Source organism: Lycorma delicatula, chromosome 3 (genome assembly GCF_047948215.1).
Source record: "Lycorma delicatula isolate Av1 chromosome 3, ASM4794821v1, whole genome shotgun sequence".
NCBI classification, from domain to species: domain Eukaryota; kingdom Metazoa; phylum Arthropoda; class Insecta; order Hemiptera; family Fulgoridae; genus Lycorma; species Lycorma delicatula.
Window position 1 is genome coordinate 141,903,865 of NC_134457.1, and position 25,260 is coordinate 141,929,124.

At 29.8% G+C, this 25,260-nt stretch overlaps 1 protein-coding gene across 8 annotated transcripts in view; it reads left to right on the top strand.

The window, feature by feature from the left end:
- Positions 1–25,260, top strand: part of LOC142322063 (uncharacterized) — a 516,135-nt gene that overhangs the window by 316,809 nt on the left and 174,066 nt on the right. For all 8 annotated transcript variants that reach the window (XM_075360702.1, XM_075360700.1, XM_075360706.1 and 5 more), the window contains one exon: positions 6,146–10,609. In XM_075360702.1, coding sequence (XP_075216817.1) covers positions 6,146–10,609 — 4,464 coding nt within the window. The remainder of the gene's footprint in view (positions 1–6,145; positions 10,610–25,260) is intronic.

The window sequence follows — 25,260 nt, forward strand, 5'->3', positions numbered from 1 at the left end:
ATCTAAATTTATTAATCAAATTAAAAATTCAGGTAAATTTTGTATGTTATTTTATCACAACGAATAAATGTTAATTGCATCTATTTATTTATTTCATCAAGAACAGGTTGACAAAAAAGAAAAACTATATGATTATTATTATAATATGAAAGTAACACTATCCTTTTCTTACCCCGTTCGTCAAATATTTTGATCTTTAATAATTCAAGACAACCAGTCACTGCATATTTCTCTAACTCAAAAAAGTCTGAAATTTACTTCGTACGTCATGATTTTATTATTATCTTGTTTATATATATATATATTAAAAAAAAACAACGTAACCGGTTGTCTCTTCTTGTGATAAGAAAATAAATCAATACATATTATTAATGTTACCTTTTGGGTTTCAAGAAAATCGGCTAAATAAACAGGACTTAAAAGTTAAAGGATCACACAATATCCTCCGAAGCAATACATAACGGTGGTCCTGGAGGTTAAAAAAAAAAAACAAATGAAATAAGATTTAAAGATTTTTTTTTGATGGTTTCTCGTGAAATTATTCTTCAGTAATTCTGCTAAATTACAATTATATGTAGTCCAAGCATAAGAAAAGGCACAAACATAAAAAAAATTGTAATATTTGTAGAATAGGATGCCGTAGGAGACCTGATTTTATCCGACTGTACAACAACCATTAATTAGGTTGTTTGATGCATTCGGGATTGGTCTACAGATAGCCTTCCCCACCAGATCACGTCGAGGGTAACCGGCTTCTAAGGCCCTCGCATTCTGAACTTTATGTCAATGGAATCTAACCTAGCTTACGGAAGAAAACAAACCCCATCAACATTTACGTTTCAGGACCGCTTCCATTTCAGGTTTTATATTGCCACAAACCCTCTAAAGATCAGGTTTTTTTTACCGAAGATAGAATAACTTATTACTAATCAACGGTTTTACGTTGACCTGTTAATACTCGTATGTATATTCTGACAAAAGCTAATTTCCCTCTAGAAGTTATAAACACCCATCTCCGAATAGGCTAAATCTTACTAAAGAAACATCTTTTCCAATTGCAGGAGAAAAAGTTGTTGTAATTCAATTTATTTTCAAAATAAATTGAGTTATCTCATCGATAACTTGAATTCATATATATCCCTGGTTCCTTAACCTAACAGTTGCAAGTGATCTGATATACTTAATTAAAATGGACTAACTACTCCAAAAAATAAAAAAAAAATCCTACTTCAAATTTACTAATGAAAGATAAGTATGTAATTGTTCTCCATTGTACCCTTCAATGGCCCAAATTCATTTTGATGCGCATTGCACGTCAGTATGACAAGGAATCCTAAATGTTCACGATAATTTTTTGCCCTATAAGCAAAGTTTTTCATTATTTTTATTACACGTACAAGCACTATGACGATCATCATTACTTTCATAGAAAGTAACTATGATTAGTATCACTTGTTTTTCAGAAGCATGCGTCATTGTCATACTAAAGAAAGCTAGATAGTGTAAAACAACACTATCTTCACTCAGGTCGCTTATACGTATGCATCATTTTCATTCTGGATGAAAATTATTATTATTATAAAGATTTAACTCAAGAGTTAATTTAAACAGTAATTTAAATTTGAGTTAGTAATTTAACTTGTTGAGTTAAATTTAGTTTTTTTCCATTTTTTCAGCGTTCATTTTTTCCTATAAATTTTTTAAATATTTATTATGTAACAAATTTCGAATGAGGTGAGGTCATACTTCAATAAAATGTTAACAGAACAATATTTATTTTACATTTAAGCTTGAAAAAAAAAACTAATTCCGTAAAATCCTCATTAGTCAGAGAAATAAAATTCTCGAAATTTTTTTAGTTTTATTTAATAATAATGAACTTTTACAAAAAAATAATAATTTTTTTGAAAATGATATTCGACCGGTTAAAAAAGAAGCAATATCTTGGCTCTGAAAGTTAATGTTTTAAAAAAGAACTCATTGATTTGAACTAAGATTAAACAGTTGTGCTAACAGAAATTATAGGTTAAAAAAAATTATTATATTGTTAAGTTCAAGTGCCAATTTACCAGTTGTATTACTCGGTAAATGAACTGTGTAAATATTGGCTTCCATGATCTAAAAGCTAATAAAATAATCTGTCGTAAAAAAGTGTTTCTATTTCAATACGTGAATCATTTAATTGTTCAGTAAGATGTAAATAATGAATACGCTATTAATATAAATATATATATAAAATCGGTCGGTTTAGTCTAGTTATTAAACTGGTCATGGCAAATTCAACTTATTTTCGAAGTCGAGAGTTCTAAGACAGTTGGTTTTATATGGATTTGAATGCTAGACTGTAGATACCAGTGTTCTTTAGTGGTTGGGTTTCAATTAACCACACGTTTCAGGAGAAGTCGAGCTAAGCTTATACCAAATTACATATATACCGATGCATTTACACTTAGTGCATTGCACTAAAACTGCAGCTACGTCAGGCCTGGCAAACCGATAGTAGTAATTGCATTTGCCTATACACACCTACCCAGACCCGGCAGGAGCTGGAAAGCTGGTCGGAGAAAACGGTATATATATATATATATATATATATATATATATATATATATAAAATACATTTAGATAAACTTATAAATGATTAAGATTATTAGGTTTATAAATGTTTAAAATTTATTCGATTTTAAGATTAATTTGAGGAATAAATAAAATAATTTTCTTATTTTTTTATTTTTCTTCGTTATAACTCAGTGACTGTAAAACGAAGACAGCCATTTAGTGCTGTTATCGTCGTACAACTTCAGTACATTGATTTTTTATCCATATTTATTTTTTATCATGTTTGGCAACTTAATTTACTTAAAAAATCTCCATTTTGATATTTGCAATTGATCGACAAGGAGTTAGACGGATTTCGATAACCTTGTTATAAAAAAAAAAAAAAAACCATTTATACTTTGATTCTTAATAAAAACCGTTAAGAAAACGTTATTAAAAACTGGAAATTAAGGAAGACAACTAATTAATGTTGCATCGGTTTACGTTTTCACATTAGTCGATGAAGGGGAATAATTTAAAGAATTTTTTTTTCGTACCTTTATTAAAAAGTTAATTTTAAAATGTATTATAAATGTACAATATTAAAAAGATAAAATACTATAAATTTTATGTATACGAGTATATAAAACAGTGTAATGTACATACGTGAAAGTAAAAATGTTTTCAACAACCAGCTCGATTTATTTTAGACTACAAATCCTATTATAAACTGCCATGCATTTTTGGTATTAGAGAATTATTTATATTATAGGGAAAAGTCATAGATTTATCTAGAATTAAAAAAAAAAAACACAAAACAAAAAGGTCATAAATGTAAAACATTATGGACGTTTAAAATAACCCCATTAGATTGTAAAAAAATATAAAAAAATTTATATAATATATTTCAAGAAGATAGTTTGTATCTGTATATTGAATTTAGGAATCTGGCTTGCAGTTAATGTTTCGAGTAAACCATAATTTTACTGTACACTAACAGAGAGGTCATTTTATAAGGTTTAGTTTTGTATCGTTTGAGTATTGTTAAACGAATTCAAAAATAGAGAAATTTCTGTGTTCAAGCCGTACGTATAGTCCATATATGTTTGCGATCACTTGGAAAACGATCTGTAGGCCGCCGTATTGATAAAATTGCAAGAGAATTATTATATATCTATAAAAGTAAAAATAATATTTTTTTTTGCACAAATCATCTGTTTTTATTTTTTTTTTTAATTTGAATCTTTCTTGTATTACTGACGGTTTATAGAAAATATTTTTTACGTAAAAATAATGAAAGATAACTAAAAAAAATTGAAACAATCCATTGATATTTAGTTATTTCCATTTTCGATGAAATCGCATTAAATTAACTTTTTTGTGAAGGTTGTTTTGCAATTTTTTTAGATAATTATGTAATGTAATTTATGTAATTGTCTTATGCACCGATGTTTTAAAATTTTAAATATGAATATTGAAGAAATCTGTTTTTCATTTCATTTAAAAACAAACAATCATTTATTAGATTTGAATTCGTCTTTTATTTTTTTATGAAAAATTAGAAATTCATTCATACGATTTACAGTTTATTATACAAAAATTTGGAGAATTTAAAAGTTGATTTTTCATACACGTATAAGCGTGCAAGCGTACATATAAAAATAAAATTAATTTCCTTCCTAACACACTCTCATTTCCTTGTTTAATCTCATTTATTTCACGCAGCTGTGATAATTTAATTTTCTATGAGGAAAATCTGTTATTTACTAAGAATTTAAAGTAAAATTAACTGTTCTTAAGGAAAGAGGATGCATTGTGTTTACGTCTATCATCATTAACTAATGTTCGTTATTCCTCGTATGATAAATAACATTTTTAATGGATGTAGTGAAAAAAAAATTATTAATTGAGATGTTAATGATATGTTTAGATAATTAAATAAAAAAATATTGTAGTGTGGCTGTTTTAAAAAAGTAATATTATATTAAAATTTGGCCAATAGAAATCGTTTTTGTCTTCTAACATGAGGCTTTTGTCTTCTCATCTCATAAGGAAAGAATTGTTAAAAATAGTTAATTCTAAATTTAATGAATTGTTTACTGTAATTAAAATAATTTTTTTTTATTTTGAAAAATAGGCCTATTAATTCATATTTTATTAGTTTTTTTATAATATTCTGTGTAATTAATATTAGTTTTTATATTATACCAATCCATGTATATTCTTTTTTGAGTTAAAAATATTTTATTCTAGAACTTAAACTGAATGTGTTTTCTTTACCTTAATGTTTATATTTTGTTTCGTTATAAAAAGAATTAGTTCCTGGCAAGTCTTCTTATTTTAAAAAAGAATGGAAATTAAAAAATATTCTTGGAAGATACTATTATTTTTATTTAATATAGAAGCTTGAACTTATATTTTGATATTAATTAAAATTTTTAATTTACTTGAAAATTGATTTCAGAATTTAGACGAGGATAATTTCTATATTTTTCTTCCTTTTAACTCACATATACACTTTCTCATATACATATTCATAGTTTCGTGTTTTAACATTAGTATCATTAGGTTTTGGTGTTGTTTTTTTTTTAATTACTGTTTTGGTTTGATGTTGTAATTTAATTATTTAACTGATTATTATTAATTTTAAGGAAGATTTTGTTTCGTTGGCTTTGTTAGTACCTTTAATTGTAAAAAAAAGAAAATATTTTTCATATATATTGTATTAACCGTAAAAGGTTTTATTCAATGGAGCTACGTACTAAGTATAACTTGTTTTTTTGTTCTGCATCATAAAATAAAAGTCAGATGAATGTTGTTCATTAGTAGCAGCTGTACAGAGATTTACATCTCCTCTCTTTATTACTATATTTCTTGCTTTGAAATAGAATAGAAAAAGGTAAAATATGCATTTTATATATTTTACCTATTCTTATTTGTTTCATTACTATTTTTTTTTTTGTGTTACATCAAGCATACAGTTAATGATAATTTTAACCCTTAGTAAAATACATTCATTTTTCCCTTCTTTTGTAAAAACATTAAAACATTAAAAACTATTTCTAACTCAAAGGATATTCAGTCAAGATCGACAAAAATGTAAAATTTTCAAACTGTAATTTTAAATTAATTTTATTCTTCTTATAGTATATTTTGTCTGGGTGACTAAAACTGTTCATCGACTGATTTTTACTTTGCCTTCTCCAGTACTTTACAAAAGATACGTTTACCTATAAGCAACGACCAACCAACCTAGCAGCTGTTGATCGTAGCAAAATGGTTTCATTTAACATTACAAAAAGAAATTACTCAAAATTACTAAAATTTCTTGGGGGGAGAAACATATAATATTCAGTTTAGACTGAATTATTATGAAGTAGCATTTCCATTTTAAAGTAAGCAAAAATGTTTTTTAATGCCGATTATTTTATCTTATTTATTTGTACATAGTGTAATTTGTATGGATTTGCTTAAATTTAAATTAAAGATGAATATAAATTATATAAAGGCATTAATTACTGCTAATTATACGGTTAAGATCAATGAAACAGCTTTATTTTAAAAATAAATTTATTTATTTCATTTTTTGGGTTTATTTGAAATTTAGGCAAGAAATTTAAGCAACGCAAGCAGGAATCTACTGAAGATGAGATACTCGACTCTAAGCAATCTGATTCGATTATTGGTGAGAGTCCTGTTTTGGAGGAAAAAGATCTGCAATCTTCAAATGAAAACCATCCTAATCAAAAAATGTCCTCTAGTAGAGCGAGGCGACTTAGAAAAGCTAGATTAAAGAATAAAATTAAAGAGAATTCTTCTGAAAATTCTCCATACGATGAAAATTCTTTCGAGAATTCCTCACAAGATCCTTTAAACAACAATGGATGTAAAGAATCTTCTACAAGTTCGGTTGCCGTTACTGAAAATGAAGCTGAAACTGCCGATCAACCACGTACTATTGAATTGAAAATATTTACTTCTGAAAATAATAATAACAATAAAAAAATTAATAATACTAGTTGTAATGATAATAATAATAATAATCAACCCCCTCAGTTACAAAATGAATATCAGGTAACTGAGCGGGAATTTGAAAAAGTAAGCGTGCACTATGATGATTCAAAAGATAAACAAAAAAATATATTGGAGAAATCAGAATCAGAAACCAATAAATTGAACTCAAATAATAACAATGGAAGTTCAAAAAATCGACGACGAAATAAACAAAATAATGATACCAGTTTTACAAAAAATGTCTTAAACAATAGTGAAAGTCGTCAACAAAATAAAATCAATGTTTCCGAAGGCGTAAGTAGTGTAACGACATCTAAGAAAGAAGGAAAACCTACTTCTTCAGATGTAAAATCTCAATTCAAACGTGTAAAAAATATCAGTCCCGAAAATACAATAATTATTTCCGAAGTTGCAAATAACGAATCGGTATCTATAAAAGAAGAAAAAAGTATCTCAGACGTGAAATCTCAGAACTATTCTGAAAAAAATATCAGACCTGAAAATAAATTCAGTATTTCCAAAAGCACAAATAAAGAATTTAAAATAGAAGAAAAAACAACTTCTTTAGGTACAAAATCACAGATAAAACGTGAAAGTAATACCACACCTGAAATAATAACAATTTGTAAAAAGGAAACCGTGAAAGTTGTCGATAATATTAGTTTAGTGAGTAAAATTCATGTTGTTGAAGGTAAAGATTGCAATAAAACTGATAAAATAATTAATAAAGGTTCAAAAGAAAATTTAAGTCGTGGTACTTTGCAGGAAAAGTGTGATTCTGATACTCATGAAGAGGTTAGAACAATTACAGAAATATTACAACCTACACCCGATGCCGGAAATAAAAAAATTGAAAGCGACCGATGCAGTTCAGAAGAGTACGAAATAACTAACATCGAGGTAATCGTTAACCCTCCTACACCTACCTTAGGTATTGAAAATACATTCTTCAGCCCCGATTGGGAATCCGTTGAGGAACTTGAAACATCAAGTGGACCGGTATCTAGTGATGAAGACATTCATCAAGAATACTTAGTTCATTTACCTCCCAACGACTTACGCGCAGAGGTGATATCACCGTTACTTCTCGAAGACGGAATTGATGAATACGGTTTAACGGTGCAAGATATCAGAAATCCTCTTATTCCCCCGGATGAAGAGGAACGACTTCGTAATTTCTTACAAACATTAGATTTAACTAAACCTGAAGAGTATGATGATTCATCTTCTTGCAAATCATCAGAAGAAGCTGCTGTGGTCGTCGAGCCGGAATCGTCAGAACTATACGCAAATAAACAAGAAATTGTAATTTATAAGCACTGTAAGAGTAGATGTGTAGCCGAACCGTGTTATATACCGTCACCGCATAGGCATTACTTAGATGTTATCACCGAAGAGAATAGCGATTTAAGTGATGGAGACAGAAAAAGCGAAGGAGGTAAGCCGTGGGAAGATTCGGAAACTATAAGAAAGAATAATGAATTTGATACTATACCCGACGATTGGATAGATTCTGATAACGACGGAGAACATTTTACTGATGATGGTGGCATAAAATCGTGGAGTGAGGGAACCACATTGGATGAAGTAGATGGTGTAGAAATAGTTTATCTTGATAGCGACAATAGTGACGATACTGTTATAAGAGATACTGAATTCGATGAACAACACCCCAAATTAGTTGTTGTACAAACAAAAGAAATCAATAAAGTTCTTTCAATAGAAACTAGCGATACAAAAGATTTAGAACCGAACAAAATCGAAACCGGAAAATCAGAAATCAATTATTTTAAAAAAATCAACAATTTGAAAGTTGATAAATTTTATTCTGATTCTAATTTAATGAAAGAATTTGTATCAGAGGAAAGTAATATTAAGGATAAGTCTACAGAAATTTCAAACAAGGATAAATCTACTTCTCTTATGAATGATACGAAATACGCAGATAATGCACAATCATTTATTAAGGAAAATGTTATCGATGAAATTAACGACCTTAATTTTTTAGACTTGATAAAGAGCAGTACCGCTTTTCCAAAAACAGAACGAGATGAAGGAATAGAATTATCTAGTTTTGAATCGAATACCGATACGAAAAGCTCAGATAAATTGAGTAAATGCAATATTCTCAAAGAATTTGAAAAGCAACAAATCTTTCAGCTTACAGACGAAGCTAGTTTATCATATTTTAGTGATGAAAAATGTATGATAATTCCACAGGAAAAATTAGACGTTTCTGTAACACCTGTTTTTTCACGTCAGAATTCTTCTAGTAGTGGAACACCTACTACTCAGAGCACTACTCGTTGCACGACTTCTCAGTCGCCATTATTATCAGAAAGAGACGATAAGACAGATAGTTCACAATTGTTTTCTCTCGATATAAATTATAAAACTCCAGAATCGTTAAAAGAATTGTCTGCTAAGAGGGTAATTTCCCTTCCAAATGGAATTAAAATTTTGGAAGAAGTAGGAATCATTAGATTTAGAACGGATAATTTTGATTATATTACAGAGACATTAAATTATAAAGAAAGAAGTATTTCTCCTCGAAATGCTTCTAGAAGATCGTCGACTTTACCGGAATCTCCTGTTGAAACTAGACCGACTTCTCATCCATTATCCTTGTTAAGTTCTAGTTTACCTAATGATATTTTCTCACCCCGTTCGAGTAGCGTTTTGATGTATACTCCTCCATCATCTAACATAAATTCACCTCCATATAGTTTACCGTACGATAACGATGAACACTGGACCAGTGTGCAAACATCTGATGAGAACGTAAGAGTTTGTTTATCTCCCTCCCAATCGAAAAGCCGTACAGTTCCAGCAAACCCTAAAGAAGCGGCCGGTCTGTTAGATTTACATAAAAAATTTATTCAGAGAAGAGGATATCATGAAGATAATCGAAGATACCCTAATCAAAATTTACCATCACCAGATCTTATACAGTTGGAGTATTATAATGAAATGAGAAAACCTCAAGATTATACTCCAGAATTATTAACGGAAGCCGCTAATTTATTGGCGCTTAAAGAATACAGAAAAACAAGATTTACGGAAAACCAACCTAAACAAGAAAAAGTAGAAAAATTAAACGATGTTTTTATTTCGAATAAAAAAACGAACAATCCGTCGATAAATGAAAATGAGATTGAAAGGAGTGTAAAAGCAGATAAAAAATTGTTTAACAATGAATATAAAACCGATGTAAATAAAGAGTTATCTAATTCCTCTTCGTGTTTAAACGAGAAACAAATAAAAAGAGGTGGTAGGGTATTTAATGAAAGCGATTTTACGTGTAAAATTCCAGCTAAAAGTAAGATATTTTCAGATTTGAAAGGAGGAGAATTAGCGACAGAAAGTAGTGAATGCGGTGAGCCGGGCTGTGTTTTGGAACAGAGTGATGGATCTAGACTGTTGGCGTTGATCCAAAGCCAAATCCATCCCGCGGCCAAGGCGCACCGTCCAATTGCAACAACTGCCTTGTGTAATCCCCTTTCTGACCGTTCTGGGGAGGAAACGGGTAAGAAGTATACAGGTAGTGCCGATTTCGTTTCCGGTTGGTTGACGATGTCCCGTAATACTGTACAGTCGGATAGCAGTAAAAGGGTGTTCGACGCGGATCAGTATCGAATATCAAAACAGGGTGATATAGCGGTAATGTTATCCCCTGACGCTAAACGACCGGAAAGACCGAAATCATTACCTCCCAGTGTAACATCCGGTGGAGAAATTTTTAGACAAAAAATGTACGAGGAGTACATGGATAAAGTCGCGGAACGATACGAAAGAAGGCAACAGAAAGTAATAAAAATATCCGACAGACCGACATCTATGTTCGTTTCAAAAGATGAATTAGGAGATTTGACGATACCGTCTGAAATACCGAAACTAGAAGAAGAATTTATGGTTAAAGTGAAAGAAAGAATGACGAAGCTGGGTATACCGCTAGAGGACAACGACGATGATAATAATAAACCTGAAAAAGTGGAATCGGAGCTTCCAAAACATCTTCAGGAATTTGTCCAGCTGACATCAGAGTCACCAAAAAATGGTGAGTCGTTTAAAATGTGATTTGTGTTTTAAATAACCTGCCTGAGTGTTATCTGTTTGTGAGCTTGCTTTTTAATAACGAGAGTAGACGATCATAGAGAGCGAGCCGATTCATTTATGTGTAGGGCCGACATTTGTTTAGGATAGAAATAGTCTGAGTATATAGGTCGTGTGACGTAACGGTTTTACGTCACAGGCGAGTGGTGGGAGAAGATCTTAGTAAAAATATATAGTTGTTCAGAACTAAACAATAAATTACGGCAGCAATATTATTATGGTTTTCGCATTTCGGATAATGTTACATAGAATGCACCATTAAATTTTGTAATTTCAGTGTAAATCACGTCTTACGATTAAAAGAAAACTATAAATAATAAAAAGGAAACGTTTCAATTTAGTATAAAAAACGTTCCAAAATTTTATTATTAGATAACTACTACTACAAAAAAGAAAAAAAAAGTAATTTATAACCTTTTTACTGTAATTTACGGAGTAATAATTTTAGTAGTGTAGTTTTTCATATATTGTATTGTATCGAATAAAAGGCGATCCCAAAATTATGTAATTCTTTCTTTTTGTTTCGTAACCTGATAAAAAAATAATAATAGTAAACAATATTTTTAGTGGAGAAAATACAAAAATGAAAAAAAAAATATAAAATGAAATAATCAATAAATTTTTACACTCTTATTTTATTTTTTAAATTTTTTAATAAATTATAGCAATCTAATAAAGATTGTGTTTGTCTTCGTATAGAGCTTCAACATTGTTCTCTATGTTCCCTTACTTTGGTTAGTTGAAATTTATTTTGTAATTACATTATTCTGTAATAATGCAATTACTTATTCAGGGTGCCTATAAGTTTCCAAACATAGGAAAAATAAACTCTTTTTTATAAAAACAATTTTATTTTTTTTTATGTATTTATTATTATTTATTTTTATGTGTTTGTATGGAAACGTTTGGAATATATATACAGCGTGTCCCACGAAGCGGTACACGATTTTGATTTAGTATCACTCGCTCATTCCCCTACAGATTCTATTGAAAATTTATACATTTTTTAACGAAGGTTCTAAAAATATTCTGCAATAATTTCAGTCTTCTAGGATGTATAGAAACAAAATGGCGACTTTCAAATAAAAACATTAATTTCAGATAAATCACATTTTTATTCATTACAAAATAGCCGGTAAAAATGATTAAAAACAGATGATGTATTGTTATGCAGCTGTTCAAATTGAATAAAACAAGTTAATTATTAGTCATAACCATGAATAATTATCTAACTGTGTTTAATCCGGCTATTTTGTAATGAATAAAAAATGTGGTTTATCCAAAATTGATATTTTTAGATAAATCCCGCCATTTTGTTTCTATAAATCCTAGAGGATTGAAATTTTCACAGAAAATTTTAAAAATCTTCATTTAAAGGTCTAAAAGGTTCCAATAGAATCGGTAAAGGAATGAGCGAGTAATATTAAATCAAAAACGTATACCTCTAGGTGGGACACACGGTATTTATATAAATATATATATATATATATATATATATATAATTAAGAAATCGCATGATAGTTTTTTGTTTAGTTTTACTAGTAGAATCCGAAAAAGTATAGCCAGTCCACCATTTTAGAAAAACTCTGTATATATATATATATATATATATATATATATATATATACATGTGTGTGTGTTAGTTATATACTTTAGACTTTAATCAAACCAAATAAAAAAGAATCAACAATTTTTTTTAATATTTTAAAAGTTCCTGTGGATGATTCCTTACTAATTTTTCCATATAACATATCGCAAAAGTTTTTAAATGAAAAATTACCCGGTCTAATAAAATTATAACGATTTCTAGACCCCTGACCGAGAAGCAAATTTACGCAGGAGATAGGAAATTAGCACGTTTTACCACTTATGCCATCTAGGCGGTTTAGTTTTTGATCACTTTGACTTAATAAAATAAAATTCTATTTACTAAAAATTAAACTTATATATAGCTTCACGTGTGAATTTACCTACATCTACAATGAAAATTCGAGTTATTTTAGTTGAAAAACTTATGAAACGTAATAAGTTAAAACTGATTTTCAAACTTCCTTATATTTTTTAGAAAGTACTTTTACAGGAACGGGATCGCCATAAACGATTATTCGGTACAATGCGATTTTTTTTTAAATTTTAAAAGTGATTGCAGCAATATTTTAATAACGTTATAATTATAATATTATTGTATTTTTCTTTCTTTTTTAAAATTATTCTGTTAGTGTGTCAGCTGTAATTTTTTTGTAACGATGTAAAAATTGTCTTTGATGGCGTTTTTCTTTTGTTTTGTTCATGTTACTAACTTAAAAACCGCTTTATTTTATGAATTTCACTAATTTTTTTTTTGTGATACAGTTTGTTCTGAATTTTGTTTTTCTTATAGATTTTCTGTTTATTTGTTTGTGATTTTCTGTAGTTACATCTTTCTTAACTTTTTTAAGTGGTTTGTGAATACATATAGGAATACAAATTTGAAACTGCTAAACATTCAGAAAAATTTAGTGCGAATACTCTTTGCTTTGTTATTTATATTGTTTTTAATTTATTTGAAGTTTTCATCACAAGTTTGTTTGTCTTTTATCAATTAATAAGATTTATAAATGGAATTGAAAATTATATATATCACAGTGCAATGATGAAATGTAGCAGATATGATACAAATGTTATTTATAGCGACAATGAACTAATATTAATTAGTTATCATGACCATAATAATGACGTTATTTCTGGTAAAAGTAAAAAAAATTAATTAAAACCATATCGCAGGCCTACTTTTTATTTAAATAGTAGTTAAAAAGGTTAGCCTTTAAAAATGCTGTCTTTATTTATTTTTTCTTAACAAACTGAACTTTTAAAAAGTTTCTTTATTATGAATAACATTCGTTGAAAGAAGCAACGATTCCTTTAATCAACTTGATTATTATCTACGTATAATTGTGATTAAAATTGTATTAGCTAATTAAATATTTTTATTATCTTTAAATCTTATTAAACCGGCTTTTGACCGTAGATTATCTCTAAAACTTAATCATTAACTAAATGAATTAAAGCTAGTCCATCGGACTGGTCTAGTGATAAATTCGTCGCCGTAAATTACTTGTTTAACAACTGATTTTCCAAGTCGAAGGTTCTAAAATTTAAATCCTAGTAATAGTTAGTCACTTTTATAAGGGTTTGCACACTAGACAGTAGATGTTAGTGTACTTGGGTGGTTGAGGTTCAATTAACCACACGTTTCAGGAATGGTTGGCCTGAATCTGTACAAGACGACACCTCATTTACATGTAATACATATCCTCATCTCATGATCGTGGTGCTTATTTTTCACTTGTTGAACAGATTGCAACATAGATATTAGGAATAATAATAATAATTATAAAAAAAATAAATAAATATGATTTTTAATTCAGCAGACATAAAAAATCGTATATGAAATATCTCTTTAATCTTCAAGAAAAGTTTGTAATTTTTTAGTTGGTTTTTGTCATTCTATACTCTCTGGCTGTTAAGTATGAGTTTTCAGTTTAATTTTTATATCAGAATAGTTTGTAAAATTATAAAATTCCTTATTAGTTATTAAATGTCCGTTACCCGATCACAAGTTATTGACTAGTTATGTTTACGTGCAGTCTTCAGAAGGCTTTTTCCTTTGCTAAATCTGGTTAGATGAATAGTGGACAACTGTATTATTTCAGAATAAATATTCATGTTACAAAGAAAGAGGAAAGGATTGAACGTTACTTTGTAACTCTTAGGTTAGTGCTCACCTCAGTGTTAAATGTTATGTAACAGCTTGTTTATCACACTTGCGAGGTTAAATTTTTTTTTGAACAGGTAGTTGATTGCGTATTAACATAAGTCAAGTTTTACTGACCCAAAAATTAAAGTTTCTTGATTTAATAATATAATTAATAGTTTATATTTATTTATCTTTATCACCATTTTGCTTTAAAATGAATAAGTATTTGAAAAATAAATTGAAATTATCGGGGTGGGTCGCTATTTTCCATTATGATGAACAGTTTGTCCTAAAATGAATTTAGTTATTTCCATGGTTAAAGAAACAATTTTTTAAATATCATCTAATTTCTTAGCCTTTGCAAAGAAACATCAAATAATAACTTAACTAAAATATCAAGCTTATCAAAAATTATATTAAAGATTTCATTATACTTTTTCAAATAATCACCATAAATACACGATTTTCTTTCTTCTTATTATTATTTTTTTATTTACCTATCATTACATCTCTTTTTGTTCTATTACGAGTATAATTGCTCTGTGACTCCATTGTTTTGTTTAATATAATTATTGTATATTGTGTGTTGTGATGATACAAGAAATAAACGCTCAGCGTTCATTAAGTAAGATTACTGACAGTTTGAGTCTTACCTGGTTTAAATAACATTTAACGATCACAGTACCTTGATACCAGTTACATTTTCTTTTGGGTTTTTTATTTATTAACAGTCCAGATCTTGCGATTCTGGAATAGGGCAAAGTAGAATAAATATCTTCACCAACAAACAACAAATAGTTTTTCCGTGTTCCGACTCAATATTGTACAATATATTTGGAGACTTCATAATAATCAAGCTCTACACTAACAAATGATAAAGTAAACGTGTACCTGTTTATTAAAAAAAAAATTAATTAGAAATGAGTTTATTGGTTTTAATGAAATTAAACATTTTTTTAATATAAAAAAGGATTGTTTCAATTTGGCTTTAATTAAACTACTTCTAATTCGCTGAGTACAAAATATATGTAATTTTTATTAAATTTACTTTAGAATTTTAAGAATCATCTTTTTCTTACATACACGAAAAGGAAACAAGACTTTCAGTTATTAATAAAGATAATATCGTCTCAGTCTTGTAAATGGTTTAACTTTAATATAATTTGGATATTGTAGAATCCAAGTTAAATTCTGTAAAAATATAGTATTTTGGGAATTTGATCATATGACCCATACTATTACATAATTCCTTAGTGGTGTTTGATATCTCAAAACTTATCAACTTGAATCTTACAAAATCGAATGCTATGTATATTTCATGCATATTATAATTTTATGAAGCACATAGGTTATGAAGCACATAGGTCCGGATTTCGTAGTCCATAGTTCTTTATAAATAAATAATGTAACATTAAATTTCATTAATAAAGTTTTCATTAATAAATTACACTATATTTATTCACAAACTAACGTGTGTTTACTATTTGTTTTTGTTTTTTGTTTTTTAATCAAGTGTTTGTGTTAACTCTAACGATCTCTGTTTTAACTGAATTAATTATTTATAAACATAATAATACAAAATTTTAATGGATTAGATTTTATTTTGGGGAGTGTAATGTTCAGGTGGAATATGTGGAAATTTGTTAGAGGAAGTCGATCGTGCACTTGTTCTCAGCAAGGGATTTCTTACTGGAAGAAGAGGTTTGTTGATATATTAGGGAAAAAAGTAATTAATATTACTTATAAAGAAGGTATATTACTTATTTGTAATTTATTGATAATTATACTAAATATAATTTCGTACTGAGCATGAATATTTTACTGATATCTATGATTATTAAAATCCAAACAGCATGTTTTTAATTTTTTTTTTAATTTTTACTTATTCAATTTATTTATTTCCAAAAATAACATAATATATGCTCAGGATTTACAAATATGGATAATATAGATATAAAAACATAATAAAGAGTATACAATAAAGGTGTTTTTAAGTTTTAACTTAAAAATATTAGCATTATATTATAAAATCAAAACAAAATAAAAATTAAAAGGTTGAAAGTGGAATTGCTGATAGGTACCGCATTAAAATACTGTATTGAAGCATCATGAGAAAAAGTGCAGACCATGTGCAGGCACTTCACAGTAATTCATATAAAATGGAAGATTCATAGTAAAAAAATAAGTAAAAAACGAATGAAGTGTGCTAGAACCGTATGTCTACTGATAAATTTAAATAATAGTTTTAATATTATTAGCAGAGGATTTCGAATATTTATTTTATTTAGCGTATGACACCAAAACATAACACCAATTATAGTCAAAATTACAAACAAAGATTTAACAAACTAATATATGCTACTGATTCTGGAGTCGCCATCAGGAAATCTTCAGGATTCCCTTCATAAGCTGTCCTAGGGCAAACTTCTGTGATGTGTCTGACAGTTTGATTTTCATCACACTCACAAAAGGGCGTCGGTGTTTTACCCCATTTATAAAGGAAATAGGCGCACCTACCGTGCTGAGTCCGTATTCTCTTTAGCGTTGACCATGTCTTACGTGGCAAGTCAAAACCTGGTGGCCTTTGAGTAATACATGGGATTTGCTTATCCTGCTTTGTGGTCCATTTTCGACGCCAGGCGTCAGTTAGGTTAAATTCGTCCTCTGTGGCAGCAGTTGCTGTTTTGATAGGTGGCTTCCTAGATCGAAGGCGACCTCGATTGGCATCCTCAAATGTCCTCATGTATTGGCAGGTTTCAATTGTCCATAATCCTCTTGTACTCTCTTACAAGAGCGTTTAAACGGCGCAGGTTCGGGGGTGGTATGTGGCTTAATACCGGGAGCCATTCCACGGGAGTAGACCTGATAACCCCGGCAATCATTCTCATAGTGTTATGAAGTTGATCATCAATTCTATAAAAATTAGGGCTGTAAAGCCACATTGGTGCACAATATTCAGCAGCCGAGAAGACCAGGTTCAGAGCCGATGTGCGCAAAGTGGAAGCCGATGCTCCCCACGTCGTTCCACAGAGCTTATGATTTTTTCGCTATCAATTTCCCTGCAGTTTTCATTTATAGGAGCAAGGTGCTCCTTAAATGAAAGCGTTCTATCAAGTGTCACGCCTAGATATTTCGGTGTCTTATTGTGAAAGAGCCATGTATCCTCGAATAGAATTTTAAGCTCCCTATTAGCAAACTTGTTACTCAGATGGAAGCATGACACCTCTGTTTTACTAGCATTTGGTTGGAGGCGCCATCCCCGGAAGTACCTTCCCAGTTTCTCCAGGTCAGCCATCAGGACCTCCTCCGACTCTTCAGATGATCTACATTTTATTGTTAGCACTCAGTCATCGGCGTAGCCATGCTTTTTAGATCTTGTCTCTGGCATGTTCGCAACATAGAGACTGAAAAGGAGAGGCGCAAGTACTGACCCTTGTGGCAGGCCGTTCTTGAGTTTCCTTGGGGAGCTTATATCGGTTCCCATGATAACTTGGAATATTTTGTCGTTCAACATGTTATTAAGGAGGCGAGCTGTTAGTTTGCATGGGATTACACGGAGGACCTTACAGATCATGCCTTCTCTCCAGACAGTGTCGTAAGCGGCCGATAAATTACCGAATGCAGCAGAGGTTTTAAGATTTCTTTGGAACCCTGAATCCAGAACCCTAGAAAAATTCTCCCAATTAGCCTTTTTGAAGTTCCATCTAAGGCGGGGTACAGAAGTCACAAGAGAAATTCGGCTACCTGCCTCTATAATAACTGGACGGTGCTGACTGTGGGGAAAGTCGCAGAGACTTTTTAGGGTGACTAGCAGCGGCCGACTTTTGCTGTCGGTTGAGGTGAAACATAGATCCCGGTTATACTCTCGCCTCCAAGCCGCTGATTTAAAAGTAAATCGGTCTTTAGCATCAAAGACAAGACTAAGATTCTCATCTCACCTGAGCCTTACCGTTCGCATCACAAGTCTTATATTTCCATTGCTCATGGTGGCTATTAAAATCACCCAAGTAGACCGCAGGATGAGGTTGTAATCGGATTACTGACGTTGGCCATGATGCAGCTGGTGGTTTATAGATATTAGGCACTGTTATACTTCCGATTTTAACTACAACATTATGAATTTCATTGTCCGTGGAGGTGGAGATGAGAGTGGCGTTTTCTATATCGCGCCTAACGTAAGTAGCGACGCCGTACGCATCATGGTATGTGGCACCAAGTAATTCATATCCAGGTATTTTGCCTCTTCTCCGCAATTGTTCCTCAGTGTTACAATGTGTTTCCTGGATTGCAACCAGATCAATATTGTCGTTCTTCAGTAATTTCGATAAATACTGGCTCTTAGAATAACTTATGCTTTCCATATTTGTGTGGCAAATTCGGACCGAGGTCCAAGATTTCTTGTTGGCAAGTCCTGAAAAGGACTTTTGAATAAATTAATACTAATAAAAATTTAGTTCCCAGTATTAGACTTCTTAAAAAAATATTTGAAATTATAATTGGGTTATACATATAAATACAACATTTTTTATAAATATATTTATTTATCTAAATATAATACTTATTTAAATATATTTATTTTTTAATATATGTATATATATATATATATTAACTTATTACTTAAAAAATAACTTTGAATATTATTAAATAATAAAATTACGGTAATTCTTCCGCATTAACTTTTCCTCTTCTTAAAAATACGGATTAAAAGTAAACGCTCATAAATTTTTTTCCTATTTTACGTACAATATTATAACTGTAATTAATTAAAATCAAAGCTTGGTTCAGATAGTATATTGCTTTTCACATTACGAATATTCACATTATAATATTTCGACATACTGCATAAAAAACCGGCCTTATTTTACTTTCATTGACGTTTTAAAAAATGATTTAACCATTTTATAAAATGTTCAGTATTCTTTCAAATCTACTTGATATTAAGTTAAACAATTTCCCGTTTCATTTATATAAGATACAATAATAATATTTTACGCATCTGAATATTGAACACCAGTCACTTTGAAAAGTGGCATCTCCATATTTAAGAATAATAAAAAAAAACATGTGTCAGGTTTACCACATAATGTAAAAAATGATGTTTTCTCGTTCACTTCTTCACTAAATGCATAAAAGCTACAGTCTAACCGAACTGCAGATGATATTCAACCCTAGAAGTCCCCACAGGGACTGGCTGTACAATGTCGTCATTAATGAAGACAAACGTCGGTTGTATCACACATGCTTTAGAGGTCATGAAATAGGAAAGATAGGGTAAAGCAAATATAGTTATGAAGCCCTTTACGTCGTAATATTGTGATTTGCATCCGTTTTCTTAGCTCAATAAAGAAAGATTTCACATTAATCTGTACATCTATTTATGATAAATACCTCTTAAATAAACCTCAATCAACATTTTCTCTTTTGTCTTCTTAAACACGTTCTCAAATATTTCTCAGTTAACTTCTTGGAATTTTTATTTTATTTTGTATTGATCTATTTATTAATAATAACAATAATAATAATCACTATTATAATTTCATATTAAATTGATATAAACTACGAACATTTCTCTTCTATTTTTTTTATTAAATATTTTTTTATTGAAAAATGTTCTGCTCCGATTTCCTACGGATTTCCTTGATCTTTGTAGTAAATTCCCAAATACCTTTTATTATTTTAAATAGCACAACTATTCACTTCAACTGTTATTTTTAAAATGCAAAATAATGTTCCGATCTCAATATATATTAGTTTTTTATTTTTTTTATTTACAATGCACCTCCCACAAAAAGATTTGATTTTTTATAATATAAAAATATAATAGATAAATGACAATTTTATCTGTTTATTTATTAAACTCTTCTTTTTATTATTTGAAAATGAACCCTTAATTTTCTTCAGTTATTGTTTCTAACAAAATGCTAGTTTTTTTCATATATTTTTGTTTTAAAAATGATTTAATTTAAAAAAAAAAAAAAAAAAATAGTAAATAAGATAATAACATTGGAAATGTTATTGTGTTTGTTAAACATTACGCAGATCGTTGTTTTTAAGTTATTACAAAAAATAATTTGTTTTAAATAAGTCAAAATAAATATTACATCTCATCATTTTTTTATTACAATTAATTAAACAGTATAAGGAGGACAAAATTATGGAAAACTTAATGTTTAATGATATTTTTTTTCTTTAATATAAATAATGATGATAATAATACTTATTTAAAACTTAATTTTATAAAATAAACAGAGTAGTAGTGCCGCATTATCTTTTCGATTCTTACAATCCTGGTGGTTTTATAAACTATCGTCTCGTAGGTTTACATGACCTCTGATCCTCTCTGTAATAAATTACCTTATAAGTTACTGTACTGATCTTGATTTTGTCTTCTATTAAGTACGTATTATTGAAAAAGTTCATAGCTAAAATTATTGATATCAAATCTAATCCCTTTCTTTATGTACTATAGACTACTGGAAAATTTTTGTAAGTAAAAAATTTTGGGCTAAAATTAAAAACGTATTTTGTTTAGTTTTATCGTTGCTGCATATTATAATTTTCGCAATCTTACATAGGTAATATTAAAATTCTTTTCCCTTATGAAATAAAGACTTTATTTAATGCACTTTCAAAACAGAAAGATAAATACTAATTTGTTACTTTACTCTATCTATTGTAACCTTTTTTACGGTTGACTCATTTAAATAACAGAGATACAAGAACTTCTTTAATTTTTCTGAGAATAATGATGTTTATTATGTATACCTAGTTCCTATGGTGAACCAAAGGTATATGTCGCTTTTAGGAATAAAATACTACTGTATTTCGTTAATCTTGCCACTGATGCATAATAATATATTCGGCTAAACAAAGATGCAAAATGCCGAAAACCGTTTAAGAAGAAGAAACAACCTTTTTATCCAGGCTTACTGAACTAAGTAATGAGTAAAAGGATTTCCGACTTCACTTTTATTTAAATGTTTTACCCATTTCACTTACTACAGTAAGCCTCACATGAAATGGTTTTTTCTACTTGCAAATGAACGTCCCCTATTCTAATGCCTTGTGTCAAATCATCAAAAATTCTTTTAGTGAGATTTTTTTTAGAAATTAGTTTCGATGCGGTTTGTTTTACACAAATTGTCGGTATATGTATATAAAACACACACAAACATATATTGGATTGTATTGTATGTGTATATTAAGTGCCTCAGCCGTAGCAATTTTTGACGACCTCACTTGAATTATTAGTCGCACTAAAACTAATATATACTCTTAAGAATAACAAGGATCCCACGCGAGTCTTACAAAGAAAAATAAAGGAACGATTTAATTTCTTTTTGCCTTCACTGAGGTGAATACAGAATTCCCTGTTAACATGTGAATTTTATCGAAATCGAGGATCTATACTTTTATTCTGTTTACCCCAGGAAGTGAGGACTGTTTAATGGTCGTCATTACTCTCAGAGATAGAAACTCTAATGTACGAGTATCTTATACGTCAAGTTACTTACATCATCACAGTTATTAAGAAGACTAGGTTATTGATAATTTTTTTTTTAATCGGCTACTATTTTGGATATTTTTATTAGGGGCAAAAATATATAAATTGAGAATAAGTGGAATTATATGTTACAAAGTTTTCTGGAGTTGTTGCGTTTTTAAATGTTTCGTTTCATACTGTGTAATTAATTATACATCTGAAGAGAAATTAATTTTTTATTTCCCTTTGAAAATACTATTAATTACAGAAAATAGTATATATATATATATATATATATGTGTGTGTGTGTGTGTGTGTGTGTGTGTGTGTGTATATATATATGACTACTGAATATATTTGATACTATTGTATTACGTGGGTTACTTAAGTATATTTCTGATTTGGTTAAATAGGAGTTTTTCTCCAATAAAAAAAATTTTATGTATCATAAAATAAATTACGGTTTACAAAAATAACAGAGGTCAACTCCATTAACTTTATTTAATCGTTTCTCCCCTCTCCGCTGATTTTTTTAACAGGTTTTATATTTATAATTGGAAAAGTTAATAGAAAGAATAGAACTCCAAAAGAATTCTATTACTAACAGTTGAGCATTTTATTCGTTAAAATAAAAGTTCATCTAAGCTTACGAACATTAGTTGTCAATTTTTCCAACCTCAGTTCCCCTACTGAAGGCTGTATAATTTTCTCACTGAAAGGAACACACTAATTCCTACTTCACCTACCTATTTCTCTTAGCCGTGATAAGAGTAAATTATAGAAGTGGCATTAGTAAGAATTTCTTCTCTGAGAGTAATGATGTTTATTATAAAGCAAATCCTTATGGAAAAATAGAATGACGATTTTATTTGCAGAGTTGAGTATAATCTGCATTTCCAAAGACTTGGCATGCGTTTACGTAACTATATATTCGGCTTAGTTAAGTAGACGATGGTAAACCAACGCTTTTCATTTCACCTTGTAAGCCTGGTTAGGGATATTTGTTATTCCGATAATAACTAATCTAGTTTTATGACTAAAATAAGTCTCCAATACCGTCAGGGTATTGGTTGTGGGCATATACCAATCATACATATATTTATTTTAAACTACATAATTTTAATAAACGGTTATTCATAATAGGAATTTTTACGAAGAATTTTAAACTTATTATTTTCTGGTGAACTTTTCACCATGTTAGAATTATACTCTGCGTTTTCGTTATTAATTAAATTTTACATTATATATATATTGTTTCGGTTTCAAATCGGATAATTGGAATTTACTAAAATCAGAAATTCCTGAAAATATATCTTATAAATTAGAAAAACTAAGGTGTTTTTTATTGAACCTTTTATTGAACTATATAATACACATTGAAAAGTAAGGTGTATTTTGGGTGTCCCTTCTTCTGGAAGATGGATTGAGCAAAAATATCCAGAAAGTTCTAGGCTCAATGCATCGAAAATATAACGTTTGTATATGCTATTTAAATTATAAAATTCAATGTATAGAATGCGAATTTTTATTTTAAACTTTTAAAAAACTGTCTCCAGAAGCAGTACTAAGATGAAAAGTGGAACTGTATATTCGTATATATATATATCTTTTTTTTTTGTGTCGCATATAGTATTTTATTTTTTTAACCTTTAATGTAGGATTAGTACTGATGTTTAAGGAATATTTTTTTTAAATTCAGCTACGATTAGTATTACACTTTTTTATTGAGAGAATTAATTACTATAAGTTTAAAAGCCCGAGAGCTTAGTTATATTCAATTAATTATTTGATAATTATCTAACAAAATATTCTTGTAAAAAGGTAAGGAATAAGTGAACAGAGAAATAGAAGTGCTCCGTTTTGGTTAGAAACTAAGTCGATTTGATTTATCCCTTATTTCATTTGGTAGCACTTAGGTCGTTCTACCAATCAACTATAAAACCCGTTCATGTGTATGCGTCTGTTCGCAACGTACACTTACTTATTTTCTCAATTCGCACTGACTGAAGAGAACTGAAATAGAGAAAGAAAGCTTTGCAAAAAAAGACGAGGTTAAATAAAATTTACGATAATCACATTTTCTTTTGGATAAAGTCTAACACGAATCGCTGTTTCTTCTTTGGATTCTAAGACAATTAATCAACTTTCACACTATATCTAAAAATATGTTATTGTCAAAAAAATTTCTAATTAACGAAAATATGAACTGATTCTTATAGAAATAATTTGTTGAAGTGGAAATAAAAATATCTCAAATTTAATATTTAATTATATTGAAAAACAATGTTATCCTCAAAAACCGTTAACAAAAAAATTATTTATAATCTAGGCCTGTATGACCATATCGATTTTTAAATTCATCAACAGTTTGTGATGATAAATAGTCCTAATACTAATGAAACAGAGCGACGCAGAGCGAGTTGGGCAACCTACCTCGCCGGTCAAAATGAGCAGTCCTTCAGTCAAAAAACGTAAAGATACGACCGGTACATAGACTGACAGTAGGTTGTAGCTAGAGAAGGATGGATTGAATCTATTAGATGCGATTGATGATCTTATCATGACAATTACGGATGACCAGTTTCCTGGTAAGAATCTGAGTAGACTCATCCGAAATGTAAGACACCTGACTCAGGATTTTGTTGACCTCAGCTTAGAACGCACTGTCGGCATCAACGAGGTCTATGACGAGGAGACTCAGACATTGAAGGTCACCCAAGATGATATTGAACGTGTTCTTGAGACTGGTGACATTGAAGAACTTACGGAGGTGGCCGGTTCTCGCTGGAATAAAGAATTGTACTTCAAGATGGTCGTCAGGAGAGGCCTTCCCGAAAAAAAAATGCAGAGGGGTGACGTGTCTTCCTCCTCAATTGTCATTGTCTAAGCAGAGTACTTACGCTCCATGGTTAGTAGTCGTTTATTTGAGGCCTAAGGCACAGACAAGACCGAGACCTGGCCTTCGGCGTGGGGATAAAGGTTGCAGCTCAGCTGGATCCGGAGTCTCCTCGCTGAGGGTTAGAGACTAGCACAATAGAAAAGATCCAACCGGCGGGCCGACCTGTCTTGCCGGACCTTTAGCTGGTGGGCGGGAAGGTCCGGTAGAGTTAAAGGACACTCCCCTGGCCTGAGTTATACTTAGCTGTGGGTCCAGCTCAGGAGAGGAAAAAAAATAGTGATGACGATCTTTTACAAGTGTACCGGCTACATAGTTTTAAATTTTGATTGTTTCTTTTAACATAATTGATTTCAAAAAGCAGTTAAATTTCTTATATTTTGCGTACATATAAGAAAAAAAGTATTAATCAGCTTATCTTTAATATCAGTTTATAGCTTAAAATCATTTTAAATTAACCATTAATTATGGAATTTTTTT